The following is a 25,304-nucleotide window of genomic DNA, read 5'->3' as shown; positions in this document are numbered from 1 at the left end:
TCTGACTGAGCCGCTAGGAGCCCTGGCTCAGAGCACCTTTGTGATGATGAGCAGCAGGTTTTTTGATCTAGAATCTGAATCGAGTGTGAGCGTGCCAAGCGTCCGAGTGAGCCCCAGGATCTGACAGCTCGCAGAACACTAATCAGCCTCGCAACGAAAGCAATCTGAACTGCAGTGACTCTTTTAGCCACTTATCAAGTCAGCCAACAAAACAAGAGAAAGACAGACAGACAGACTGATTTGCATTTACATAGTGCCTTTCACAACCTCAGCACTTCCCAAAATGCTTTATAGCCAATGAAGTACTTTTCAAGCATAGTTACTGTTGCAATGTAGGAAATGGACAGCAAGCTCCCACAAACAGCACTGGTGATAATGACCAAATAATCAGTCTTAGTGATGTTGGTTGTGGGATTAATATTATCCAGGACACCGAGGATAATTCCCCTGCTCTTCTTCGAAATAGTGCCATGGAATCTTTTATGTCAGCCTGAGAGAACAGACTGGGCCTTGGTTTAACATCTCATCCGAAAGACGGCACCTCCAGCAATGCAGCGCTCCCTCAGCGCTGCATCGGGAGTGCCAGCCTGGATTATGCGCTCAAGTCCCTGGGTATGAATGGAGAAAGGCTGACACAGCTTGGTTGGCTAATGGCCCTTTTCCAGGCATAACCTATTGTTATCGTTACTGTGTCGCAGCCTTCAAGGAAGACTGGGGGGCCCTTTGAAATAAATTTCAGTCCTATCGATTTCCAAATTCATTTATTTTTAAATTAACCTGTAAAAATAGCATTAGCGCAATTAAATAAATAGCTTTACATTAGCAGGAAGTGTGTATAATCACAGCTAATGTAGTGTGAACCCATTCTGTAACGGCTCCACTGGGATGAGGGAGTCTTGATTCAACGGCCCAAAAGTGACATTATTCTGACACAACACTCTATTGCATTAAACGTATAGCTTGATGTGATGTGCCAGTGTAATGTAGTGAGGCAGCATAAACTCAGTTTCCAAAGGAGTCATCTGACAGTTTTACCTTGATAAGGGTAATGTATGCACTGTGAGTATGCTCACAGGTTTGTAGAGCAAACACTTAGTGCGCGGTACTTATATGACAGTACAGGCTCGGGGAATGCCGAGGTTGTGAGTTTGAGCCTCACCTAGGGTAGCCGATTCTTTCAACAAAAGAGTTGTAGAGCTGTAGTTGTAGAGCTGTTGAGGGGTCGTTCAGCCCGACTGCCTGCCTCTCTTCCGCGGTTATATCCGAGCCAGGGTGTCCCTGGAGATGGAGCATGCGGTGTCCACCGGTACGCTCACGGCCTTCCGCGATAGGTGGGTGCCGGAGGGACTGGAGTGCATCATCACCCCCGGCAACCAAATTTTAATTTGATTTTATGTTTTAAAGTTTAATTTGTTTTAATTGCTGGTGTTTTTAGTGTCCCCCTCCCCTTTTATAGGGGGAACTTGGAAAAAAAAAAACATTTTTTGATTTTACTGCCCCAAAAAAAGCAAAAAAACCAAAAAAAATACAAAAAAAAGGAAAAAAAGAGGGCAGTTGAAAAATGTTTGGAGTGTCCCCCAGATTGGAGGGCACTTGACTTAACTGTTTTGTTTTTCAACCAAAAGAGTTGTAGAGCAATCACTTAGCGCGCGGTACTTATATGACAGTACAGGCTCGGGGAATGCCGAGGTTGTGAGTTCGAGCCTCACCTAGGGCAGCCGATTCTTTCAACAAAAGAGTTGTAGAGCTGTAGTTGTAAAGCTGTTGAGGGGTCGTTAAGCCCGACTGCCTGCCTCTCTTCCACGGTTACATCCGAGCCAGGATGTCGCTGGAGATGGAGTACGCAGTGTCCACCGGTACGCTCACGGCCTTCCGTGAGAGGTGGGCACCGGAGGGACTGGAGTGCATCATCAACCCCGGCAACCAAATTTTAATTTGATTTAGGTTTACTGTTCAAAGTGTAACTTGTTTAAGTTTGTCGGTTTTAGTGCCCTCCTTTAATCAGGGGGCACTTGATTTAAAATTTCTACCAAAAATAGTTGTAGAGCTGTTGAGTTGTGAGTGGCTTAATGTTCACAAGACTCAATAAAACCCTGGCCAGTTTGGTTTTGAGGCAGGTGGTTGTACGCCTGGTGGATGAACTGGTAATGTGTGGAGTGATTAAACCTTTGTTAATAAACCAACTAGTTCTTAATAGCAATGTATTGCCAAGAATTCTTAAGCAAAGAACCTATGAAGCAAATACATTACAATAGTGTAGTACTGCCACCATCACATAGTATTTACAAACACAGAAACAGGCCATTTGGCCCAACTGGTTCATGTGTCACACGAGCTTCTTCCCAACCTTCTTCATCTAACCCTATCAACATAACCTTCCATTCCCTCCTCCCTCATGAGTTTATCTAGCTTTCCCTGAAATGCACCAGTGCTAGTCGCCTGTGGTAGCAAATTCTGCATTCTCACCAATCTCTTGGTAAAGACATTCCTCCTGAATTCCCTATTGGATTTATTAGTGACTATCTTATATTTATGACGCCTAGTTTTGGACACCTTCACAAGTGGAAACATTTTCTCTATCAAACCCCTTCATAATTTTGTAACCCCCCCTCCCCCTATTAGGTCATTCCTCAGCCTTCTCTTTTATAGCGAAAAGAGGCCCAGCCTGCTCAGGTGAACTTGATAGCTAACACCTGTATCCAAATTTTCATGGGCCCCACTGGACGCAAAGAGAATATAAGAAATAGGAGCTGGAGTAGGCCATTCGGCCCCTCGAGCCTGCTCCGCCATTCACAAGATCATGGTTGATCTTCTAACTCAACTCCACCTTCCCTCATTATCCCCATATCCCTTAATTCCCCCCAAAATATCGACCTCTGTCTTGAATGTACTCAACGACTGAGCTCCACAGCCCTCTGGGGTAGAGCATCACAAAGATTCACACCTTCTGAGTGAAGAAGTTTCTCCTCATCTCAGTCCTAAATGGTCAACCCCTTATTCTGAGACTGTGACCCCTGGTTCTAGACTCCCCAGTCAGGGGAAATAATTTCTCAGCATTAACCCTTTCAACTCCCTTAAGAATTTTATATATTTCAATTAGATCACCTCTTATTCTTCTAAACTCTAGGGAATATAGGACTTGTCTACTCAATCTCTCCTCATAGGGCAATCCCCTCATCCCAGGAACCAGTCCAGTGAACCTCCTTTGCACTGCCTCTAAGGCAAGTCTGTCCTTCCTTCGGTAAGGAGACCAGAATGGTACACAGTATTCCAGGTGTGGCCTCAACAATGCCCTGTATAATTGTAGTAAGTCCTCTTTACTCTTAAACTCTAATCCCTTTGTAACAAAAGGTAACATACCATGTTCTTTCCTAATTGCTTGCTGAACCTGCATGTTAACACAGCATCAGTTTTCACATGTACCCTGATGACATCCAGATTAACCTCACTACCACTTCTCTCAACCCTTCCATGGTCTCTAAATTGTCAGACTGCTTGTCCGACATCCAGTTCTGGAGGAGCAGAATTTTTTTCCAATTGAATAGTGGGAAGACCAAAGCCGTTGTTTTCGGTCCCCGCCACAAACTCCGTTCCTTCACCACTGTCTCCATTCCTCTCCCTAACTTCTGTCCGAGACTGAACCCGACTGTTGGTGTCATATCTGACCCTAAAATGACCTTCCGACCACATATCCGCAGTATAACTAAGACCGCCTATTTCCACCTCCGTAACATCGCCCATCTCCGCCCTTGCCTCAGCTCATCCATTGTTGAAGCCCTCATTCATGCCATTGTTACCTCTAGACTTGACCATTCCAATGCACTCCTGGCTGGCCTCCCACATTCTACCCTACGTAAACTAGAGATGATCCAAAACTCGGCTGCCCATGTCCTAACTTGCACCAAGTTCCATTCACCCATCACCCCTGTGCTCGCTGACCTACATTGGCTCTCGGTTAAGCAACACCTCGATTTCAAAATTCTCATCCTTATTTTCAAATCCCTCCATGGCCCTCGCCCCTCCCGATCTCTGTAATCTCCTCCAGCCCCACCACCCCCCGAGATGTCTGCGCTCCTCTAATTCTGCCCTCCTGAACATCCCTGATTATAATCGCTCAACCATCGGTGGACGTGCCTTCAGCTGCCTAGGCCCTAAGCTCTGGAACTCCCTCCCTAAACCTCTCCATCTCTCTACCTCTCTTTGCTCCTTCAAGACGTTCCTTAAAACATACCTCTTTGACCAAGCTTTTGGTCACCTGCTCTAATTTCTACTTAGGCGGCTCGGCATCAAATTTTTAAATCCCATAATACACCTGTGAAGCACCTTGGGAAATTTTACTATGTTAAAGGCGCTATATAAATACAATTTGTTGTTGTAAACTTTCTGTACAATGACACCCAGATCCCTCTGATTGCAAATATTTCCCAGTCTCTCACCATTCAACAAATATTCTGCATTTTTGTTTTTCCTACCAAAGTGGTTTAACTTCACAGCTCCCCACATTGTATTCCATTTGCCATGTTCTTGCCCACTCAGTCAACCTGTCTACATCTCTCTGCTGTCTCTTTGTGTCCTCCTCACAGCTTACTTTCCCACGGGCCTCCACCCTCTCAAGTCTGCAAAAGGCTCAATTAGGACCCACTGCAAAATTAGAAATAGGAGAGCGAACTTGAGAGGTTGCAGGTTCCATTTGAAGCCCAATCTTCCAGTGCACAAGAGGTCACGGAATTTGATTCTCTGTGGGCAGTACCAATTACAGCACTGGTTAAAAGCCATTCACTTCCTGGCTGCGCCAATGCAAAAGAATTAATGCAAAAGTATTTTTTTAATTCGTTCTTGGGATGTGGGCATCGCTGGCAAGGCCGGCATTTATTGCCCATCCCTAATTGCCCCATGAGAAGGTGGTGGTGAGCCGCCGCCTTGAACCGTTGCAGACCGTGTGGTGAAGGTGCTCCCACAGTGCTGTTGGGGAGGGAGTTCCAGGATTTTGACCCAGCGACGGTGAAGGAACAGCCAATATATTTCCAAGTCAGGATGGATTGTGACTTGGAGGGGAACGTGGAAGTGGTGGTGTTCCCCTGCTCCTGCTGCTCTTGTCCTTCTAGGTGGTAGAGGTCGTGGGTTTGGGAGGTGCTGCTGAAGATGCAAACTAAAAATGATTAAAACCCAAGAAAAAAATGACATGATGAAAGTCTTCCTTCTGTAATGGCTTTTACTGCCAATCCAGTCTAGAGATGAATCCAGGACCCCAAGGTAAAAGGAGACTAAAACCAACCACTCTACTATCCAGTCCCCAGAATCACTTAAAATCATTACTGCAGCATCAAATCAAGTCTCCATCTCAGTCACTTGAAGTGTAATGCTCCACTTACTTGAGTTGCTGGATTGGTGAAGAACCAGAGAGACTTGACCAATAATAATAGTCAAGTTCATAGGTCAATTGAGGCTGGCTCTCAGCTCCTCACATACGAGACCAGGACTGAGCTCAGAGATCTGACAAGCTCCTGCTAGATAACAAAATCCAGAGACATATTCCCATTAACTTCAGCCCCCTTTGTGAATTCATTAGCTTCGATATTAACCATGGTCCCACGATGGGCGGGGCGGGGGGGGATATAAATTAAAAAATAGGGAATGCAGCCCCAACCCATCACGTGCACGCTGGTTGCTGTTGCTACGGCGGCGGATTCAGGGCCGTCCGAACATCCCGGCGTGGAGGGGGTGTGACACTTCACTAACATATTTAAATCGTGCTCTCTGAGTCCCACTCCAGGAACCTGAGTACATAAATCTAGGCTGACACTCCAGTGCAGTACTGATGCAGTGCTGCACTGTCGGAGGTGCCGTCTTTCGGATGAGATATTAAACCGAGGCCCCATCTGCTCTCTCAGGTGGATGTAAAAGATCCCATAGCACTATTTCGAAGAAGAGCAGGGGAGTTATCCCCGGTGTCCTGGCCAATATTTATCCCTCAATCAACAGAACAAAAACAGATTTTCTGGTCATTATCACATTGCTGTTTGTGGGAGCTTGCTATGCGCAAATTGGCTGCCACGCGTGCAACATTACAATACTGTCTTACATTCCAAAAGTATTTCATTGGCTGTAAAGCACTTTGAGACATCCGGTGGATGTGAAAGGCGCTATATAAATGTAAATTATTATTTTATTTTATTTTTCTGCTCCCCCTGCTGGCTCAGTGGTAATGATGTTGTGATACCAGACTGCACAGACTACATAAGAAATAGGAGCAGCAGTAGGCCATTTGGCCCCTCGAGCATGCTCCGCCATTTAATAAGATCATGGACTCAGCTCCACTTCCCTGCCCACTCCCCTTTACCCTTTACTCCCTTATCGCTCAAAATTCTGTCTATCTCTGTCCTAATTATATTCAGTGACCCTGCCTCCACAGTTCTCTGGGGCAGAGAATTCCACAGATTTACAATCCTCTGAGAGAATAAATTCCTCCTCATCTCAGTTTTAAATGGACGGTCCCTTATTCTGAGTCTATGCCCCGTAGTTTTAGTTTCCCCTATGAGTAGAAATATCCTCTTTGCATCCACCTTGTTGAGACCCCTCTTTATCTTATATGTTTCGATAAGATCACCTCTCATTCTTCTGAACTCCAATGTGTATAGGTCCAACATACTTAACCTATCTTTATAAGTCAATCCCCTCAACTCGGAATCAACCTAGTGAACCTTCTCTGAACAGCCTCCAATGCAAGTATATCCTTCCTTAAATACGGAGACCAAAACTGTACGCAGTACTCCAGGTGTGGCCTCACCAATACCCTGTACAGTTGTAGCAGGACTTCTCTGCTTTTATACTCTATCCCCCTTGCAATAAAGGCTAACATTCCATTTGCCTTCCTGATCACTTATTGTGTCTGCATACTCAATTTTTGTGTTTCATGCACAAGGACCCCCAGGTCCCTCTGTGCTGCAGCACTTTGCAATTTTTCTCCATTTAAATTATAATTTGCTTTTCTATTTTTTCTGCCAAAGTGGATAACCTCACATTTTCCCACATTATACTCCATCTGCCAAATTTTTGCCCACTCACTTAGCCTGTCTATATCCCTTTGCAGATTTCTTGTGTCCTCCTCACAATTTGCTTTCCCACCCATCTTTGTATCATCAGCAAACTTGGCTACATTACACTCGGTCCCTTCATCCAAGTCATTAATATAGATTGTAAATAGTTGAGGCCCCAGCACCGATCCCTGCGGCACCCCACTAGTTACTGTTTGCCAACCGGAAAATGACCCATTTATCCCGACTCTCTGTTTTCTGTTAGTTAGCCAATCCTCTATCCATGCTAATATATTACCCCCAATCCCGTGAACTTTTATCTTGTGTAGCAACTTTTTATGTGGCACCTTATTGAATGCCTTCTGGAAGTCCAAATACACCACATCCACTGGTTCCCCCTTATCCACCCTGCTCGTTACATCCTCAAAGAACTCCAGCAAATTTGTCAAACATGATTTCCCTTTCATAAATCCATGCTGACTCTGTTTGATTGAATCATGCTTTTCTAAAAGTCCTGCTACTACTTCCTTAATAATGGACTCTAGGGTTTGATTCCTGGTCTTTGCTGAGTTAGCTGATCACAACCACAGCAGTGGTTGGAGCACTGCACTTAACCTCAGCTGCCTGTTATAGGGAGAGAAAAAAATATCAGCCAGGGTTCCTGCTCCTGATCACTATCCAGTTCAACTATCACCCATAAACCCAGCAACCTACATTGGTTCCCAGTCCAGCAGTTTTAAAATTCTCATCCTTGTGTTCAAATCCTCCATGGCCTCACCCCTCCCTTTCTCTGTAATCTCCTCCAGCCCCACAACTCTCCGAGATCTGTGCACTCCTCCAATTCTGGCCTCTTGAGCATCTCCGATTTTCTTCGCCTCCAACTGCCCAGACCCTACGCTCTGGGTTCCCTCCCTAAACCTCTCCCCCTTTCCTTTTCTCTCTCCTTTTTAAGACGTTCCTTAAAAGTTACCTCTTCGATCATGCTTTAGGTCACCTGTCCTAATATCTCCTTAGGTGGCTCTGTGTCAAATTATGTTTGATAACGCTCCTGCGAAGCATCTTGGGACATTTTACTACATTAAAGGCTCTATATAATTTCAAGTTGTTGTAGCTCCAGATGGAAGATGTGGCTCGGGGTTTTTAGGGGACGTGGAGGGAATGTCCAGCACCAAATGAAAAACAACCCACTCGCAATCAGATGGTGGTAAAGTTGCTCAGAACTGTCCCACTCAGTCGCTGTAACTTTGCAGGAAGTACACACATTACCCAGGTCTCCACCCCACTTATGATGAAGTTCGAATGGTGTAGAGGGAGAAACTCAAACTCGAATTCAAATTCTAGACCAATATGTCGAGGAACCAACTGGGGGGAGGCCATCTTAGACTGGGTGCTGTGTAATGAGAGAGGATTAATTAGTAATCTCGTTGTGCGAGGCCCCTTGGGGAGAGTGACCATAATATGGTGGAATTCTACATTAGGATGGAGAATGAAACAGTTAATTCAGAGACCATGGTCCAGAACTTAAAGAAGGGTAACTTTGAAGGTATGAGGTGTGAATTGGCTAGGATAGATTGGCGAATGATACTTAAGGGGTTGACAGTGGATGGGCAATGGCAGACATTTAGAGACTGCATGGATGAACTACAACAATTGTACATCCCTGACTGGCGAAAAATAAAAAAGAGAAGATGGCTCAACCGTGGCTATCAGGGGAAATCAGGGATAGTATTAAAGCCAAGGAAGTGGCATACAAATTGGCCAGAAATAGCAGTGAACCTGGGGACTGGGAGAAATTTAGAACTCAGCAGAGGAGGACAAAGGGTTTGATTAGGACAGGGAAAATAGAGATGAAGCTTGCAGGGAACATTAAGACGGACTGCCAAAGTTTCTATAGATATGTAAACAGAAAAAGGTTAGTAAAGACAAACGTAGGTCCCCTGCAGTCAGAATCAGGGGACGTCATAATGGGGAACAAAGAAATGGCAGACCAATTGAACAAGTACTTTGGTTCGGTATTCACTAAGGAGGACACAAACAACCTTCCGGATATAAAAGGGGTCAGAGGGTCTAGTAAGAAGGAGGAACTGAGGGAAATCCTTATTAGTCGGGAAATTGTGTTGGGAAAATTGATGGGATTGAAGGCCGATAAATCCCCAGGGCCTGATGGACTGCATCCCAGAGTACTTAAGGAGGTGGCCTTGGAAATAGCGGATGCATTGACAGTCATTTTCCAACATTCCATAGACTCTGGATCAGTTCCTATCGAGTGGAGGGTAGCCAATGTAACCCCACTTTTTAAAAAAGGAGGGAGAGAGAAAACAGGGAATTATAGACCGGTCAGCCTGACATCAGTAGTGGGTAAATGATGGAATCAATTATTAAGGATGTCATAGCAGTACCTTTGGAAAGAGGTGACATGATAGGTCCAAGTCAGCATGGATTTGTGAAAGGGAAATCATGCTTGACAAATCTTCTGGAATATTTTGAGGATGTTTCCAGTAGAGTGGACAAGGGAGAACCAGTTGATGTGGTATATTTGGACTTTCAGAAGGCTTTTGACAAGGTCCCACACAAGAGATTAATGTGCAAAGTTAAAGCACATGGGATTGGGGGTAGTGTGCTGACATGGATTGAGAACTGGTTGTCAGACAGGAAGCAAAGAGTAGGAGTAAATGGGTACTTTTCAGAATGGCAGGCAGTGACTAGTGGGGTACCGCAAGGTTCTGTGCTGGGGCCCCAGCTGTTTACATTGTACATTAATGTTTTGGACGAGGGGATTAAATGTAGTATCTCCAAATTTGCGGATGACATTAAGTTGGGTGGCAGTGTGAGCTTCGAGGAGGATGCTATGAGGCTGCAGAGTGACTTGGATAGGTTAGGTGAGTGGGCAAATGCATGTCAGATGCAGTATAATGTGGATAAATGTGAGGTTATCCACTTTGGTGGTAAAAACAGAGAGACAGACTATTATCTGAATGGTGACAGATTAAGAAAAGGGGAGGTGCAACGAGATCTGGGTGTCATGGTACATCAGTCATTGAAGGTTGGCATGCGGGTACAGCAGGCAGTTAAGAAAGCAAATGGCATGTTGGCCCTCATAGCAAGGGGATTTGAGTAAAGGGGCAGGGAGGTGTTGCTACAGTTGTACAGGGCCTTGGTGAGGCCACACCTGGAGTATTGTGTACAGTTTTGGTCTCCTAACTTGAGGAAGGACATTCTTGCTATTGAGAGAGTGCAGCGAAGGTTCACCAGACTGATTCCCGGGATGGCGGGACTGACATATCAAGAAAGACTGGATCAACTGGGCTTGTATTCACTGGAGTTCAGAAGAATGAGAGGGGATCTCATAGAAACGTTTAAAATTATGACGGGTTTAGACAGGTTAGATGCAGGAAGAATGTTCCCAATGTTGGGGAAGTCCAGAACCAGGGGTCACAGTCTAAGGATAAGGGGTAAGCCATTTAGGACTGAGATGAGGAGAAACTTCTTCACCCAGAGAGTGGTGAACCTGTGGAATTCTCTACCACAGAAAGTTGTTGAGGCCAATTCACTGAATATATTCAAAAAGGAGTTAGATATAGTCCTTACTACTCGGGGGATCAAGGGTATGGCGAGAAAGCAGGAATGGGGTACTGAGGTTGCATGTTCAGCCATGAACTCATTGAATGGCACTGCAGGCTTGAAGGGCCAAATGGCCTACTCCTGCACCTATTTTCTATGTTTCTATGAATACTGCGTGCAGTTTTGGTTTCCGTATTTACGAAAGGATATACTTGCTTTGGAGGCAGTTCAGAGAAGGTTCACTAGGTTGATTTCAGTGATGAGGGGGTTGAATTATGAGGAAAGGTTGAGTAGGTTGGGCCTCTACTCATTGGAATTCAGAAGAATGAGAGGTGATCTTATCGAAACGTATAAGATTATGAGGGGGCTTGACAAGGTGGATGCAGAGAGGATGTTTCTACTGATGGGGGACACTAGAACCTGGGGGCATGATCTTAGAATAAGGGGCCGCCCATTTAAAACTGAGATGAGGAGAAATTTCTTCTCTCAGAGAGTTGTAAATCTGTGGAATTCACTGCCTCAGAGAGCTGTGGAAGCTGGGACATTGAATAAATTTAAGACAGAGATAGACAGTTTCTTAAACGATAGGGGGTTATGGGGAGCGGGCAGGGAAGTGGAGCTGAGTCCATGATCGTATTAAATGGCGGAGCAGGCTCGAGGGGCCGTATGGCCTACTCCTGCTCCTATTTCTTATCTTCTTATGAAATTCACCATGAGTCAGTTTCCACAGCAGCAGGTATACACTGCCCTGCGCCCATCACACGGAGAGTCTGTCAATTTCCGACTGAAATCAATTGGAAAGTTGGATGTGGGTTCACATTGCTTCGGGGTGGTGCTGAACCCCAAAATCTGATAGGAAGACGTAAGTCATCACTGCGGGTACAAGGCTGGCTCCAGCAAGAGTGGATTATCCAGTAAATGGTGCAGGGGTCACTCGTGCAGGACTGCATTGATATAGCACTTACGGCAATAAATGAAGCTCTAATTCTGAAGTTCCTCATTGATTTAAAAGGCTCACTTTAAAAAAAAAACATGTGAAACAACCAAATAGGGCTGATCCTTGCTCCCAGGCAACTCGAAGCAAGTACGGGTCCGAGATAGGGCCAAATACCATGAACGCGATTGACTAAGACAGGGCTATAGCACTGTGGACCCTCTGAGATAGGACTATAGCACTGTGGACCCTCTGAGATAGGGCTATAGCACTATGGACTCTATCTGAGATAGGGCTATAGCACTGTGGACTCTCTCTGAGATAGGACTATAGCACTGTGGACTCTCTGAGATAGGACTATAGCACTGTGGACCCTGTCTGAGATAGGGCTATAGCACTGTGGACTCTCTGAGATAGGACTATAGCACTGTGGACCCTGTCTGAGATAGGACTATAGCACTATGGACTCTCTCTGAGATAGGACTATAGCACTGTGGACCCTGTCTGAGATAGGACTATAGCACTATGGACTCTCTCTGAGATAGGACTATAGCACTGTGGACCCTGTCTGAGATAGGACTATAGCACTGTGGACCCTCTGAGATAGGACTATAACACTGTGGACCCTTTGAGATAGGACTATAGCACTGTGGACCCTGTCTGAGATAGGACTATAGCACTATGGACTCTCACTGAGATAGGACTATAGCACTGTGGACCCTGTCTGAGATAGGACTATAGCACTGTGGACCCTCTGAGATAGGACTATAGCACTGTGGACTCTCTCTGAGATAGGACTATAGCACTGTGGACCCTATCTGAGATAGGACTATAGCACTGTGGACCCTCTGAGATAGGACTATAGCACTGTGGACCCTCTGAGATAGGACTATAGCACTGTGGACCCTGTCTGAGATAGGACTATAGCACTGTGGACTCTCTCTGAGATAGGACTATAGCACTGTGGACTCTCTCTGAGATAGGACTATAGCACTATGGACTCTCTCTGAGATAGGACTATAGCACTGTGGACTCTCTCTGAGATAGGACCATAGCACTGTGGACTCTATCTGAGATAGGACTATAGCACTGTGGACCCTCTCTGAGATAGGACTATAGCACTGTGGACCCTCTCTGAGATAGGACTATAGCACTGTGGACTCTCTCTGAGATAGGATTATAGCACTGTGGACTCTCTCTGAGATAGGACTATAGCACTGTGGACTCTCTCTGAGATAGGACTATAGCACTGTGGACTCTATCTGAGATAGAACTATAGCACTGTGGACTCTGTCTGAGATAGGACTATAGCACTGTGGACTCTCTCTGAGATAGGACTATAGCACTGTGGACTCTCTCTGAGATAGGACTATAGCACTGTGGACTCTCTCTGAGATAGGACTACAGCACTGTGGACTCGCTCTGAGATAGGACTATAGCACTGTGGACTCTGTCTGAGATAGGACTATAGCACTGTGGACTCTATCTGAGATAGGACTATAGCACTGTGGACCCTTTCTGAGATAGGACTATAGCACTGTGGACTCTATCTGAGATAGGACTATAGCACTGTGGACCCTCTCTGAGATAGGACTATAGCACTGTGGACTCTCTCTGAGATAGGACTATAGCACTGTGGACTCTCTCTGAGATAGGACTACAGCACTGTGGACTCGCTCTGAGATAGGACTATAGCACTGTGGACTCTGTCTGAGATAGGACTATAGCACTGTGGACTCTATCTGAGATAGGACTATAGCACTGTGGACTCTATCTGAGATAGGACTATAGCACTGTGGACCCTCTGAGATAGGACGATAGCACTGTGGACTCTCTCTGAGAAAGGACTATAGCACTGTGGACTCTCTCTGAGATAGGACTATAGCACTGTGGACTCTCTCTGAGATAGGACTATAGCACTGTGGACTCTCTCTGAGATAGGACTATAGCACTGTGGACTCTATCTGAGATAGGACTATAGCACTGTGGACCCTTTCTGAGATAGGACTATAGCACTGTGGACTCTATCTGAGATAGGACTATAGCACTGTGGACCCTCTCTGAGATAGGACTATAGCACTGTGGACTCTCTCTGAGATAGGACTATAGCACTGTGGACTCTCTCTGAGATAGGACTATAGCACTATGGACTCTCTCTGAGATAGGACTATAGCACTGTGGACTCTCTCTGAGATAGGACTATACCACTGTGGACTCTCTCTGAGATAGGGCTATAGCACTGTGGACTCTCTCTGAAATAGGGCTATAGCACTGTGGACTCTCTCTGAAATAGGGCTATAGCACTGTGGACTCTGTCTGAGATAGGGCTATAGCACTGTGGACTCTCTCTGAGATAGGACTATAGCACTGTGGACTCTGTCTGAGATAGGACTATAGCACTGTGGACCCTCTGAGATAGGACTATAGCACTGTGGACTCTATCTGAGATAGGACTATAGCACTGTGGACCCTCTGAGATAGGACTATAGCACTGTGGACCCTCTGAGATAGGACTATAGCACTGTGGACTCTCTCTGAGATAGGACTATAGCACTGTGGACCCTCTCTGAGATAGGACTATAGCACTGTGGACCCTCTGAGATAGGACTATAGCACTGTGGACTCTCTCTGAGATAGGACTATAGCACTGTGGACTCTCTCTGAGATAGGACTATAGCACTGTGGACTCTATCTGAGATAGGACTATAGCACTGTGGACCCTCTCTGAGATAGGACTATAGCACTGTGGACTCTATCTGAGATAGGACTATAGCACTGTGGACTCTCTCTGAGATAGGACTATAGCACTATGGACTCTCTCTGAGATAGGACTATAGCACTGTGGACTCTATCTGAGATAGGACTATAGCACTGTGGACTCTCTCTGAGATAGGACTATAGCACTGTGGACTCTCTCTGAGATAGGACTATAGCACTGTGGACTCTATCTGAGATAGGACTATAGCACTGTGGACCCTCTCTGAGATAGGACTATAGCACTGTGGACTCTATCTGAGATAGGACTATAGCACTGTGGACCCTCTCTGAGATAGGACTATAGCACTGTGGACTCTCTCTGAGATAGGACTATAGCACTATGGACTCTCTCTGAGATAGGGCTATAGTACTGTGGACTCTCTCTGAAATAGGGCTATAGCACTGTGGACTCTCTCTGAAATAGGGCTATAGCACTGTGGTCTCTCTCTGATATAGGACTATAGCACTGTGGACTCTCTCTGAGATAGGACTATAGCACTGTGGACTCTATCTGAGATAGGACTATAGCACTGTGGACTCTGTCTGAGATAGGACTATAGCACTGTGGACCCTCTGAAATAGGACTATAGCACTGTGGACCCTCTGAGATAGGACTATAGCACTGTGGACTCTCTCTGAGATAGGACTATAGCACTGTGGACTCTCTCTGAAATAGGGCTATAGCACTGTGGACTCTGTCTGAGATAGGGCTATAGCACTGTGGACTCTCTCTGAGATAGGACTATAGCACTGTGGACTCTGTCTGAGATAGGACTATAGCACTGTGGACCCTCTGAGATAGGACTATAGCACTGTGGACTCTATCTGAGATAGGACTATAGCACTGTGGACCCTCTGAGATAGGACTATAGCACTGTGGACCCTCTGAGATAGGACTATAGCACTGTGGACTCTCTCTGAGATAGGACTATAGCACTGTGGACCCTCTCTGAGATAGGACTATAGCACTGTGGACCCTCTGAGATAGGACTATAGCACTGTGGACTCTCTCTGAGATAGGACTATAGCACTGTGGACTCTCTCTGAGATAGGACTATAGCACTGTGGACTCTATCTGAGATAGGACTATAGCACTGTGGACCCTCTCTGAGATAGGACTATAGCACTGTGGACTCTATCTGAGATAGGACTATAGCACTGTGGACTCTCTCTGAGATAGGACTATAGCACTATGGACTCTCTCTGAGATAGGACTATAGCACTGTGGACTCTATCTGAGATAGGACTATAGCACTGTGGACTCTCTCTGAGATAGGACTATAGCACTGTGGACTCTCTCTGAGATAGGACTATAGCACTGTGGACTCTATCTGAGATAGGACTATAGCACTGTGGACCCTCTCTGAGATAGGACTATAGCACTGTGGACTCTATCTGAGATAGGACTATAGCACTGTGGACCCTCTCTGAGATAGGACTATAGCACTGTGGACTCTCTCTGAGATAGGACTATAGCACTATGGACTCTCTCTGAGATAGGGCTATAGTACTGTGGACTCTCTCTGAAATAGGGCTATAGCACTGTGGACTCTCTCTGAAATAGGGCTATAGCACTGTGGTCTCTCTCTGATATAGGACTATAGCACTGTGGACTCTCTCTGAGATAGGACTATAGCACTGTGGACTCTATCTGAGATAGGACTATAGCACTGTGGACTCTGTCTGAGATAGGACTATAGCACTGTGGACCCTCTGAAATAGGACTATAGCACTGTGGACTCTATCTGAGATAGGACTATAGCACTGTGGACTCTGTCTGAGATAGGACTATAGTACTGTGGACTCTCTCTGAGATAGGACTATAGCACTGTGGACCCTCTCTGAGATAGGGCTATAGCACTGTGGACTCTCTGAGATAGGACTATAGCACTGTGGACCCTCTCTGAGATAGGGCTATAGCACTGTGGACTCTCTCTGAGATAGGACTATGGCACTGTGGACCCTCTGAGATAGGACTATAGCACTGTGGACTCTCTCTGAGATAGGACTATAGCATTGTGGACCCTCTGAGATAGGACTATAGCACTGTGGACACTCTCTGAGATAGGACTATAGCACTGTGGACTCTATCTGAGATAGGACTATAGCACTGTGGACACTCTGAGATAGGACTATAGCACTGTGGACTCTCTGAATAGGACTATAGCACTATGGACTCTCTCTGAGATAGGACTATAGCATTGTGGACTCTCTGAGATAGGACTATAGCACTGTGGACTCTCTGAGATAGGACTTTAGCACTGTGGACTCTATCTGAGATAGGACTATAGCACTGTGGACACTCTGAGATAGGACTATAGCACTGTGGACTCTCTGAGATAGGACTATAGCACTATGGACTCTCTCTGAGATAGGACTATAGCACTATGGACTCTGTCTGAGATAGGACTATAGCACTGTGGACCCTCTCTGAGATAGGGCTATAGCACTGTGGACTCTCTCTGAGATAGGACTATAGCACTGTGGACTCTCTCTGAGATAGGGCTATAGCACTGTGGACTCTGTCTGAGATAGGGCTATAGCACTGTGGACTCTCTCTGAGATAGGACTATAGCACTGTGGACTCTGTCTGAGATAGGACTATAGCACTGTGGACCCTCTGAGATAGGACTATAGCACTGTGGACTCTATCTGAGATAGGACTATAGCACTGTGGACCCTCTGAGATAGGACTATAGCACTGTGGACCCTCTGAGATAGGACTATAGCACTGTGGACTCTCTCTGAGATAGGACTATAGCACTGTGGACCCTCTCTGAGATAGGACTATAGCACTGTGGACCCTCTGAGATAGGACTATAACACTGTGGACTCTCTCTGAGATAGGACTATAGCACTGTGGACTCTATCTGAGATAGGACTATAGCACTGTGGACTCTCTCTGAGATAGGACTATAGCACTATGGACTCTCTCTGAGATAGGACTATAGCACTGTGGACTCTATCTGAGATAGGACTATAGCACTGTGGACTCTCTCTGAGATAGGACTATAGCACTGTGGACTCTCTCTGAGATAGGACTATAGCACTGTGGACTCTATCTGAGATAGGACTATAGCACTGTGGACCCTCTCTGAGATAGGACTATAGCACTGTGGACTCTATCTGAGATAGGACTATAGCACTGTGAACCCTCTCTGAGATAGGACTATAGCACTGTGGACTCTCTCTGAGATAGGACTATAGCACTGTGGACTCTCTCTGAGATAGGACTATAGCACTATGGACTCTCTCTGAGATAGGGCTATAGCACTGTGGACTCTCTCTGAAATAGGGCTATAGCACTGTGGACTCTCTCTGAAATAGGGCTATAGCACTGTGGACTCTCTCTGAAATAGGGCTATAGCACTGTGGACTCTCTCTGATATAGGACTATAGCACTGTGGACTCTCTCTGAGATAGGACTATAGCACTGTGGACTCTCTCTGAGATAGGACTATAGCACTGTGGACTCTATCTGAGATAGGACTATAGCACTGTGGACTCTGTCTGAGATAGGACTATAACACAGTGGACCCTCTGAAATAGGACTATGGCACTGTGGACTCTATCTGAGATAGGACTATAGCACTGTGGACTCTGTCTGAGATAGGACTATAGCACTGTGGACTCTCTCTGAGATAGGACTATAGCACTGTGGACCCTCTCTGAGATAGGGCTATAGCACTGTGGACTCTCTGAGATAGGACTATAGCACTGTGGACCCTCTCTGAGATAGGGCTATAGCACTGTGGACTCTCTCTGAGATAGGACTATAGCACTGTGGACTCTCTCTGAGATAGGGCTATAGCACTGTGGACTCTCTCTGAGATAGGACTATAGCACTGTGGACCCTCTGAGATAGGACTATAGCACTGTGGACCCTCTGAGATAGGACTATAGCACTGTGGACTCTATCTGAGATAGGACTATAGCACTGTGGACTCTCTCTGAGATAGGACTGTAGCACTGTGGACTCTGTCTGAGATAGGGCTATAGCACTGTGGACTCTCTGAGATAGGACTATAGCACTATGGACTCTCTCTGAGATAGGACTATAGCACTGTGGACTCTCTCTGAGATAGGACTATAGCACTGTGGACTCTGTCTGAGATAGGGCTATAGCACTGTGGACACTCTCTGAGATAGGACTATAGCACTGTGGACTCTCTCTGAGATAGGACTATTGTACTGTGGACTCTCTCTGAGATAGGACTATGGCACTGTGGACCCTCTGAGATAGGACTATAGCACTGTGGACTCTCTCTGAGATAGGACTATAGCATTGTGGACCCTCTGAGATAGGACTATAGCACTGTGGACACTCTCTGAGATAGGACTATAGCACTGTGGACTCTATCTGAGATAGGACTATAGCACTGTGGACACTCTGAGATAGGACTATAGCACTGTGGACTCTCTGAATAGGACTATAGCACTATGGACTCTCTCTGAGATAGGACTATAGCACTGTGGACTCTCTGAGATAGGACTATAGCACTGTGGACTCTCTGAGATAGGACTTTAGCACTGTGGACTCTATCTGAGATAGGACTATAGCACTGTGGACACTCTGAGATAGGACTATAGCACTATGGACTCTCTCTGAGATAGGACTATAGCACTATGGACTCTGTCTGAGATAGGACTGTAGCACTGTGGACCCTCTCTGAGATAGGGCTATAGCACTGTGGACTCTCTCTGAGATAGGACTATAGCACTGTGGACTCTCTCTGAGATAGGGCTATAGCACTGTGGACTCTCTCTGAGATAGGACTATAGCACTGTGGACCCTCTGAGATAGGACTATAGCACTGTGGAGCCTCTGAGATAGGACTATAGCACTGTGGACTCTATCTGAGATAGGACTATAGCACTGTGGACTCTCTCTGAGATAGGACTGTAGCACTGTGGACTCTGTCTGAGATAGGGCTATAGCACTGTGGACTCTCTGAGATAGGACTTTAGCACTATGGACTCTCTCTGAGATAGGACTATAGCACTGTGGACTCTCTCTGAGATAGGACTATAGCACTGTGGACTCTGTCTGAGATAGGGCTATAGCACTGTGGACACTCTCTGAGATAGGACTATAGCACTGTGGACTCTCTCTGAGATAGGACTATTGTACTGTGGACTCTCTCTGAGATAGGACTATGGCACTGTGGACCCTCTGAGATAGGACTATAGCACTGTGGACTCTCTCTGAGATAGGACTATAGCATTGTGGACCCTCTGAGATAGGACTATAGCACTGTGGACACTCTCTGAGATAGGACTATAGCACTGTGGACTCTATCTGAGATAGGACTATAGCACTGTGGACACTCTGAGATAGGACTATAGCACTGTGGACTCTCTGAGATAGGACTATAGCACTATGGACTCTCTCTGAGATAGGACTATAGCACTGTGGACTCTCTGAGATAGGACTATAGCACTATGTTGGGAGCATTGGATCACGGAATCGCCACTAATGACTGTGCCGCCCCCTGGGGCGACAGCACAGCTCACTGAGTATGATTAACTTATACATCTGGCAAGTGCAGTACAATTTATTCTTACACTGCTGCACAGGCACCTAGATTAAAAACAACAGTTCTGCCTGGTTATTACTTGTGCAGCTAAAAATAAATATGTGAGAGAGAATGAGAAAGGAAAGAGGGTGCTGGGACAGAGTCATGACAAAGACAGGACCAAAAGAACTTGAAAAATCGAGGGGGGGAGGAAGTGAAACGTGGTCAGACTCTGGGTTGATGTCTGTGACATTCTGAGATTGCTGTATAATTTATCTCTGGCTCAGAAACCTTCCGTCTGGCTGTAAACACACACAAAGGGGGCCAGCTTGTCAGCAATTTGCGGAGTGTCTAGAGGGTCACGTGGCCGTGAATAATGGGGAGAGTGGGAATGGATGCGGCGAGATCAGAAGTTTGACCTTGAAGGTGGAGGAGAGAGTGAAGATGGGAGCCCGCGGTGTGTGACGGGGAAGCGGATAATTAGTGCTGATAGCTCCTGACTGCGGCTGTGGGACTCTGAGACGGCAAAGAGCAAAAATAAAGACCCCCCCCCCCCCCCCCGTTAGATTAGAACGAAGGGGATTTTCAAGTGTGTGATCCCAGCAGGGAAGGAGGAGTATTAAACTTAACATCAGACAGAAGGGCAGGAACGGTCTCCTGGTCGATATTATATTTATGTTATTTCAAAGAAAGAGAATTGCAGCCTGTTTAAACTGCATTGTGACGATGTGATCTCTGCAATATGACTGACTGCTACAGATTAAACAGCGCTGCGGTAACACAAATATACAGAGACTGTAATCCATCTATAAAATACACTCTACTGTAATCTCTATAATAAACAGTGACCTCTACGTTACATTGTAATTTCTAAATAACATACAGAGGGAGAAATTTATGTATAAGAAGACTCATCTTTTTAATATACAGTGTCTGTGACTGCTACGTGACCTCTAAAAGAGACTGCAATCTCTATATTATACAGCACTCCCGGCTCTGCTGAGAATTCAGAGTTGCCTCTTTGCAGCAAAAAAATTAAATGATCCAAGAATTTTAATTAAGTAACATAAATAACAGTACCTATGACCCGATCCGACAACACCTTGATTATAAAATGATCATCCTTGTGTTCAAATCCCTCCATGGCCTCGCCCCTCCCTATCTCTATAATCTACTCCAGCCCCACAATCCTCGCAAATCTCTGCGCTCCTCCAATTCTGATCTCTTGCACTGCCCCCGATTTTAATCGCTCCCCTATTCGTAATCGTGCCTTCAGCTGCTCGGGCCCTAAACTCTGGAATTCCTTCCCTAAACCTCTCCACCTCTCTACCTCTCTTTTAAATTTTTTTGCTTTTTTACTTCTCTATTTTCCTTAAGACCTAACTCTTTGACTAAGTTTTTGGTCACCTGTCCTTATGTGGCTCTATGTCAAAGGCTCGGTGGCCGGGAGGTTTTGGGAGGGAATTCCAGAGTTCAGGCCCTTGACAGCTGAAGGCACGACCGCCAATGGTGGAGCGATGAAAATGGAGCATGCAATGGTGCAGCACAGAAATCTCAATGCAATCTGTCGAATGTGGCAGACTTTAGAGCGCTGTAAGCACTGCTACTTTCAAAGGTAACTGCGCCGTGACACATCAGGTAAACCTCCATTGTGCTGGAGGGAGTTACGGCCTGAAAGGCACGCTGAGGGTTTAGGTGGTGCTCAAGGTCATTTTGAGGTCCCCCATAGATGATCTCATCGTTGGAATCCACTGATTGTATTACAGCCTAGCCCATAGTTCAGTACGGCCACTGTCCCATGAGGGCGGTGTCACTATTTCAAGGTGCGTTGTAACTGGAGCAGAGCAGAGCTGACGCAGTCCAGTTTCTGAGTGGCCGGTTAAAAGTCTTTTAAATGTAAACTCAAATATTGAAAATCAGTTTCTCTCTCACTTTTGGCGATGTGAAGATATTAATCATTAAGCTGATTGCTGTTTTCAATTAACTTGCATAAAGCTTACGTCCGGGAACAATTTGCCCCTCAGTCAGCAAAATTGGGCAGCTGGGCCCTGAGGGTGGGGCGGGACGCTAAGGGAGGCGTTACACACCTCTCTCAGGGCGCTCGGCCGGCCTCGGAGCGCTCTGAGAGAGGCCTGGGGAGAAAACAAAAACTGGAAAAAAAACATTCCCAATCCACAGCCCATGCCACCACAACATAAGTTGCAAAAAAAAGGAAAAACCCAACCACACGTACCTGAGGTGGCCATTACTGACCTCACTGCGGCCGCTACAGCTCGGAGCGCCCGCTGCCACTGGCAGTCCCAGCAGGGGGCGCTGTGGGGCGCTACGGGTCGGGCGGGAGCCAAAAATCAAGCCGGTATCGCAACCCGGGGTGTTACACACCGGCTCGCCTCTCCCGGGCGGTAATGCTCCGCGCCCCGCCCAAACCGGCCCCGACAACCCCCGCGTGACGCTGGGAGCTGGCCGCCCGCCCGGAACAGCTCACCGCCACCATTGCAGCCGCCCCCCCTCCCTCCGGGGCGAAAACAGAGCCGGACAGGACCGGAAAATCCAGCCCCAAGTCATTGCTTTCAGCAGAGGGGACTGCATTCAGTGAGACACAATCCCATCAGAGAGGGGGTGATGGGGTCATCAGTTATTAATTTAGAAGGATATGTTGATGGGGGTTCAATGAAGTAAGGTGGGAGGAGGCTCATGTGGAGCGTAAACACCGGCACAGACCCATTGGGCTGAATGGCTGTACCTTCTCATCATCACCACCATCATAGGCAGTCCCTCGGAATCGAGGTGATGGTAAGCTTCCACTCTAAAAGTGCATTCTCAGGTGACTAAACAGTCCAATACGGGAATTACAGTCTCTGTCACAGGTGGGACATACAGTGGTTGGAGGAAAGGGTGGGTGGTGAGTCTGGTTTGCCGCTCGCTCCTTCCGCTGCCTGCGCTTGCTTTCTGTATGCCCCCAGCGACGAGACTCGAGGTGCTCAGCATCTCTATGTATTCTATAATTCTATGTTATTATTGAGATCATAGAATCATGAAGCACAGAAGACGACCATGTGGCTCATCATGTCTGTCCTGGCTCTATGGAGGATCTATCCAGTAGTTCCACCTTCCCTGTTCTGTCCCCATAGACCTGCAGCCCGCAGTGTTGTGTGGCTGATAGGAGCAGGTAGCACACTTACTCTGAGGCCTTTTCCATGGAAAAGTGCGAGGTCCCGGCTGTTTTTCCTCTCACTGCACTGCTTACAGCTTTTATGGACTTGGATCCGAGATTTCTGCGCTCCTCCAATTCTGGCCTCTCGGCCATCCTTAATTTCCATCACTCCACCATTGGCAGCCGTGCCTTCAGCTGCCTGGGCCTTAAGCTCTCACCCTAAACCTCTCCGCCTCTCTATCTCTCTCTCTTTCTTTAAGGCGCTCGTTAAAACCTACCTCTTTGACCAAGCTTTTGGTCATCTATCCTAATGTGTGGCTCAGTGTTTTGTCTGATAGCACTCCTGTGAAGCACCTTGAGACATTACGGGTGCTATGTAATTGCAAGTTGTTGTTGTTGTTGTTGTTGTAGCAACGGTGGAACCTGGTTGATTCATTCACTGTAAACCAGTGTCCCTTGCCACAGAGAATAGCCTGGGTTTCAATTACTGCCTTCCCCCAGTGGCATGGATGAATTCAGGCATCGGAGAGCTGGGAACTCACCATCCAACGCCCAGCAATTTATGGCACAGCACAGTTTAGATTACATCACTGCAGTACACTGAATAGTATGGGTGGAATATTAGTTATAATATAAATAAGCACACAGTAACTCATGTAGCAGTAGCACCCACTGTTGAAGTTCATGGCAATACATCGAAATTACAGCACAGAAACAGGCCATTTGGCCCATCTGGTCCGAGCCGGTGTTTATGCTCCACATGAGCCTCCTCCCACCCGACTTCATCTCACCTAATCAACATATCTTCCTCCCTTCTCCCCCATGTGTTTATCTAGCTTGCCCTTAAATGTATCTATGCTATTTGCCTCCACATGGTAGCATGTACAACTCTGTCAAACCCATTCATAATCTGAAAGACCTCTATTAGGTCGCCCCTCAGCCTTCTCTGATCAAGAGAAAAAAGAGACACAACCGGTTTAGTCTTTTCTGATAGGTATAACCTCTCAGTTCTGATATCATCTTTGTTTACGCCTTCTCCATTCCCTCTATGTTATGTCCTTTTTATAATAAGGTAAAGTAATCTAAGCAGTCAACAGTGTTCCGATTGACTGGATGTATGTTTATTAAAGTACTGATAAAATGAAGTGTTATTTTAAAGTGGTCTAACCGTGTCTTTATTTTTCTCTCTCCGCAGTCCCTGGAAAGCACCCGCCGTATGCTGCAATTGGTGGAAGAGGTACAGTAGCATCAACTTTCATTTCTTTTGTATGTCGGTAAATTCCTGATGAACACGTGGTCAGATACCTGTGACATTTTGTAGGCAAGACGTACTGCTGCAGTGCACTCCAAAGACAAATTTTTAAAACCAGTAAAAGATGGTCTGTGCGTGCAGGAGCTCCTTTGCCGCTGGTCAGAGTGCGACACGCTGCTGGCAGTATAACTGGCATCCATCAGCTGCATATCACACTCTACAGGTAGCAGTATGAGCCTACCATTGGTTTGTACAATGATAACTTTAGATATGGGTTGACATAACTGTAATGTATGGACCTGTGAGTATGCCCATAGGTTTGTGGAGCTGTTGAGTTGGGAGTGGCTTAGCCAGTCACGTGATGTTCACAAGACTCAATAAAACTCTGGCCAGTTGGGTTCAGGGGATCCACAGTGGTTGTGAGCCTGGTGGATGGACTGGTAATGTGTAGTGTGATTGTTAAACCTTTGCTAATAAACCAACTAGTTCTTAGTAGCCATGTGTTGCTATGAATTCTTAAGCAAAGAACCCATGAAGCAAATACATTACAATAACGCAAAAGCAAAATACTATGGATGTTGAAATCTGGAATAAAAACAGAAAATGCTGGAAGTCCCACCACCTCCCCTTCCCACCTTCCCGTGCAAGCTCAGGAGATGCAACACCTGCCCTTTTACCTCCTCCCTTCCCACTGTCCAGGGCCCCAAACACTCCTTCCAGCTGAAACAGCGATTTACTTGTACTTCTTTCAATTTAGTATACTGTATTCGCTGCTCACGATGTGGTCTCCTCTACATTGGGGAGACCAAGCATAGATTGGGTGACCGCTTTGCGGAACACCTCCGTTCAGTCCGCAAGTGTGACCCTGAGCTTCCAGTCGCCTGTCACTTTAATTCCCCGCTCCACTCCCACTCTGACCTCTCCGTCCTTGGTTTCCTCCCCTGTTCCAATGAAGCTCAACGCAAGCTCGAGGAACAGCACCTCTTCTTTCGTTTAGGCACTTTACAGCCTTCTGGACTCAGCATTGAGTTCAACAATTTCAGACCGTAACCTCTGTCAATCCTTGGCGCCCCCCCCACTGCCCCAAGCCTGTTTC

At 46.4% G+C, this 25,304-nt stretch overlaps 1 protein-coding gene across 1 annotated transcript in view; it reads left to right on the top strand.

Moving 5' to 3' along the window:
• LOC139239236 (synaptosomal-associated protein 25) overlaps window positions 1-25,304 on the top strand; it is a 539,314-nt gene that overhangs the window by 423,030 nt on the left and 90,980 nt on the right. Inside the window, exon 6 of the mRNA XM_070867927.1 lies at window positions 24,152-24,193. Within this exon, the coding sequence (XP_070724028.1) occupies window positions 24,152-24,193 (42 nt within the window). The remainder of the gene's footprint in view (window positions 1-24,151; window positions 24,194-25,304) is intronic.

Source organism: Pristiophorus japonicus, chromosome 26 (genome assembly GCF_044704955.1).
Source record: "Pristiophorus japonicus isolate sPriJap1 chromosome 26, sPriJap1.hap1, whole genome shotgun sequence".
Taxonomy (NCBI): Eukaryota; Metazoa; Chordata; class Chondrichthyes; family Pristiophoridae; genus Pristiophorus; species Pristiophorus japonicus.
This window is presented reverse-complemented; position numbering and strand designations above follow the sequence as displayed.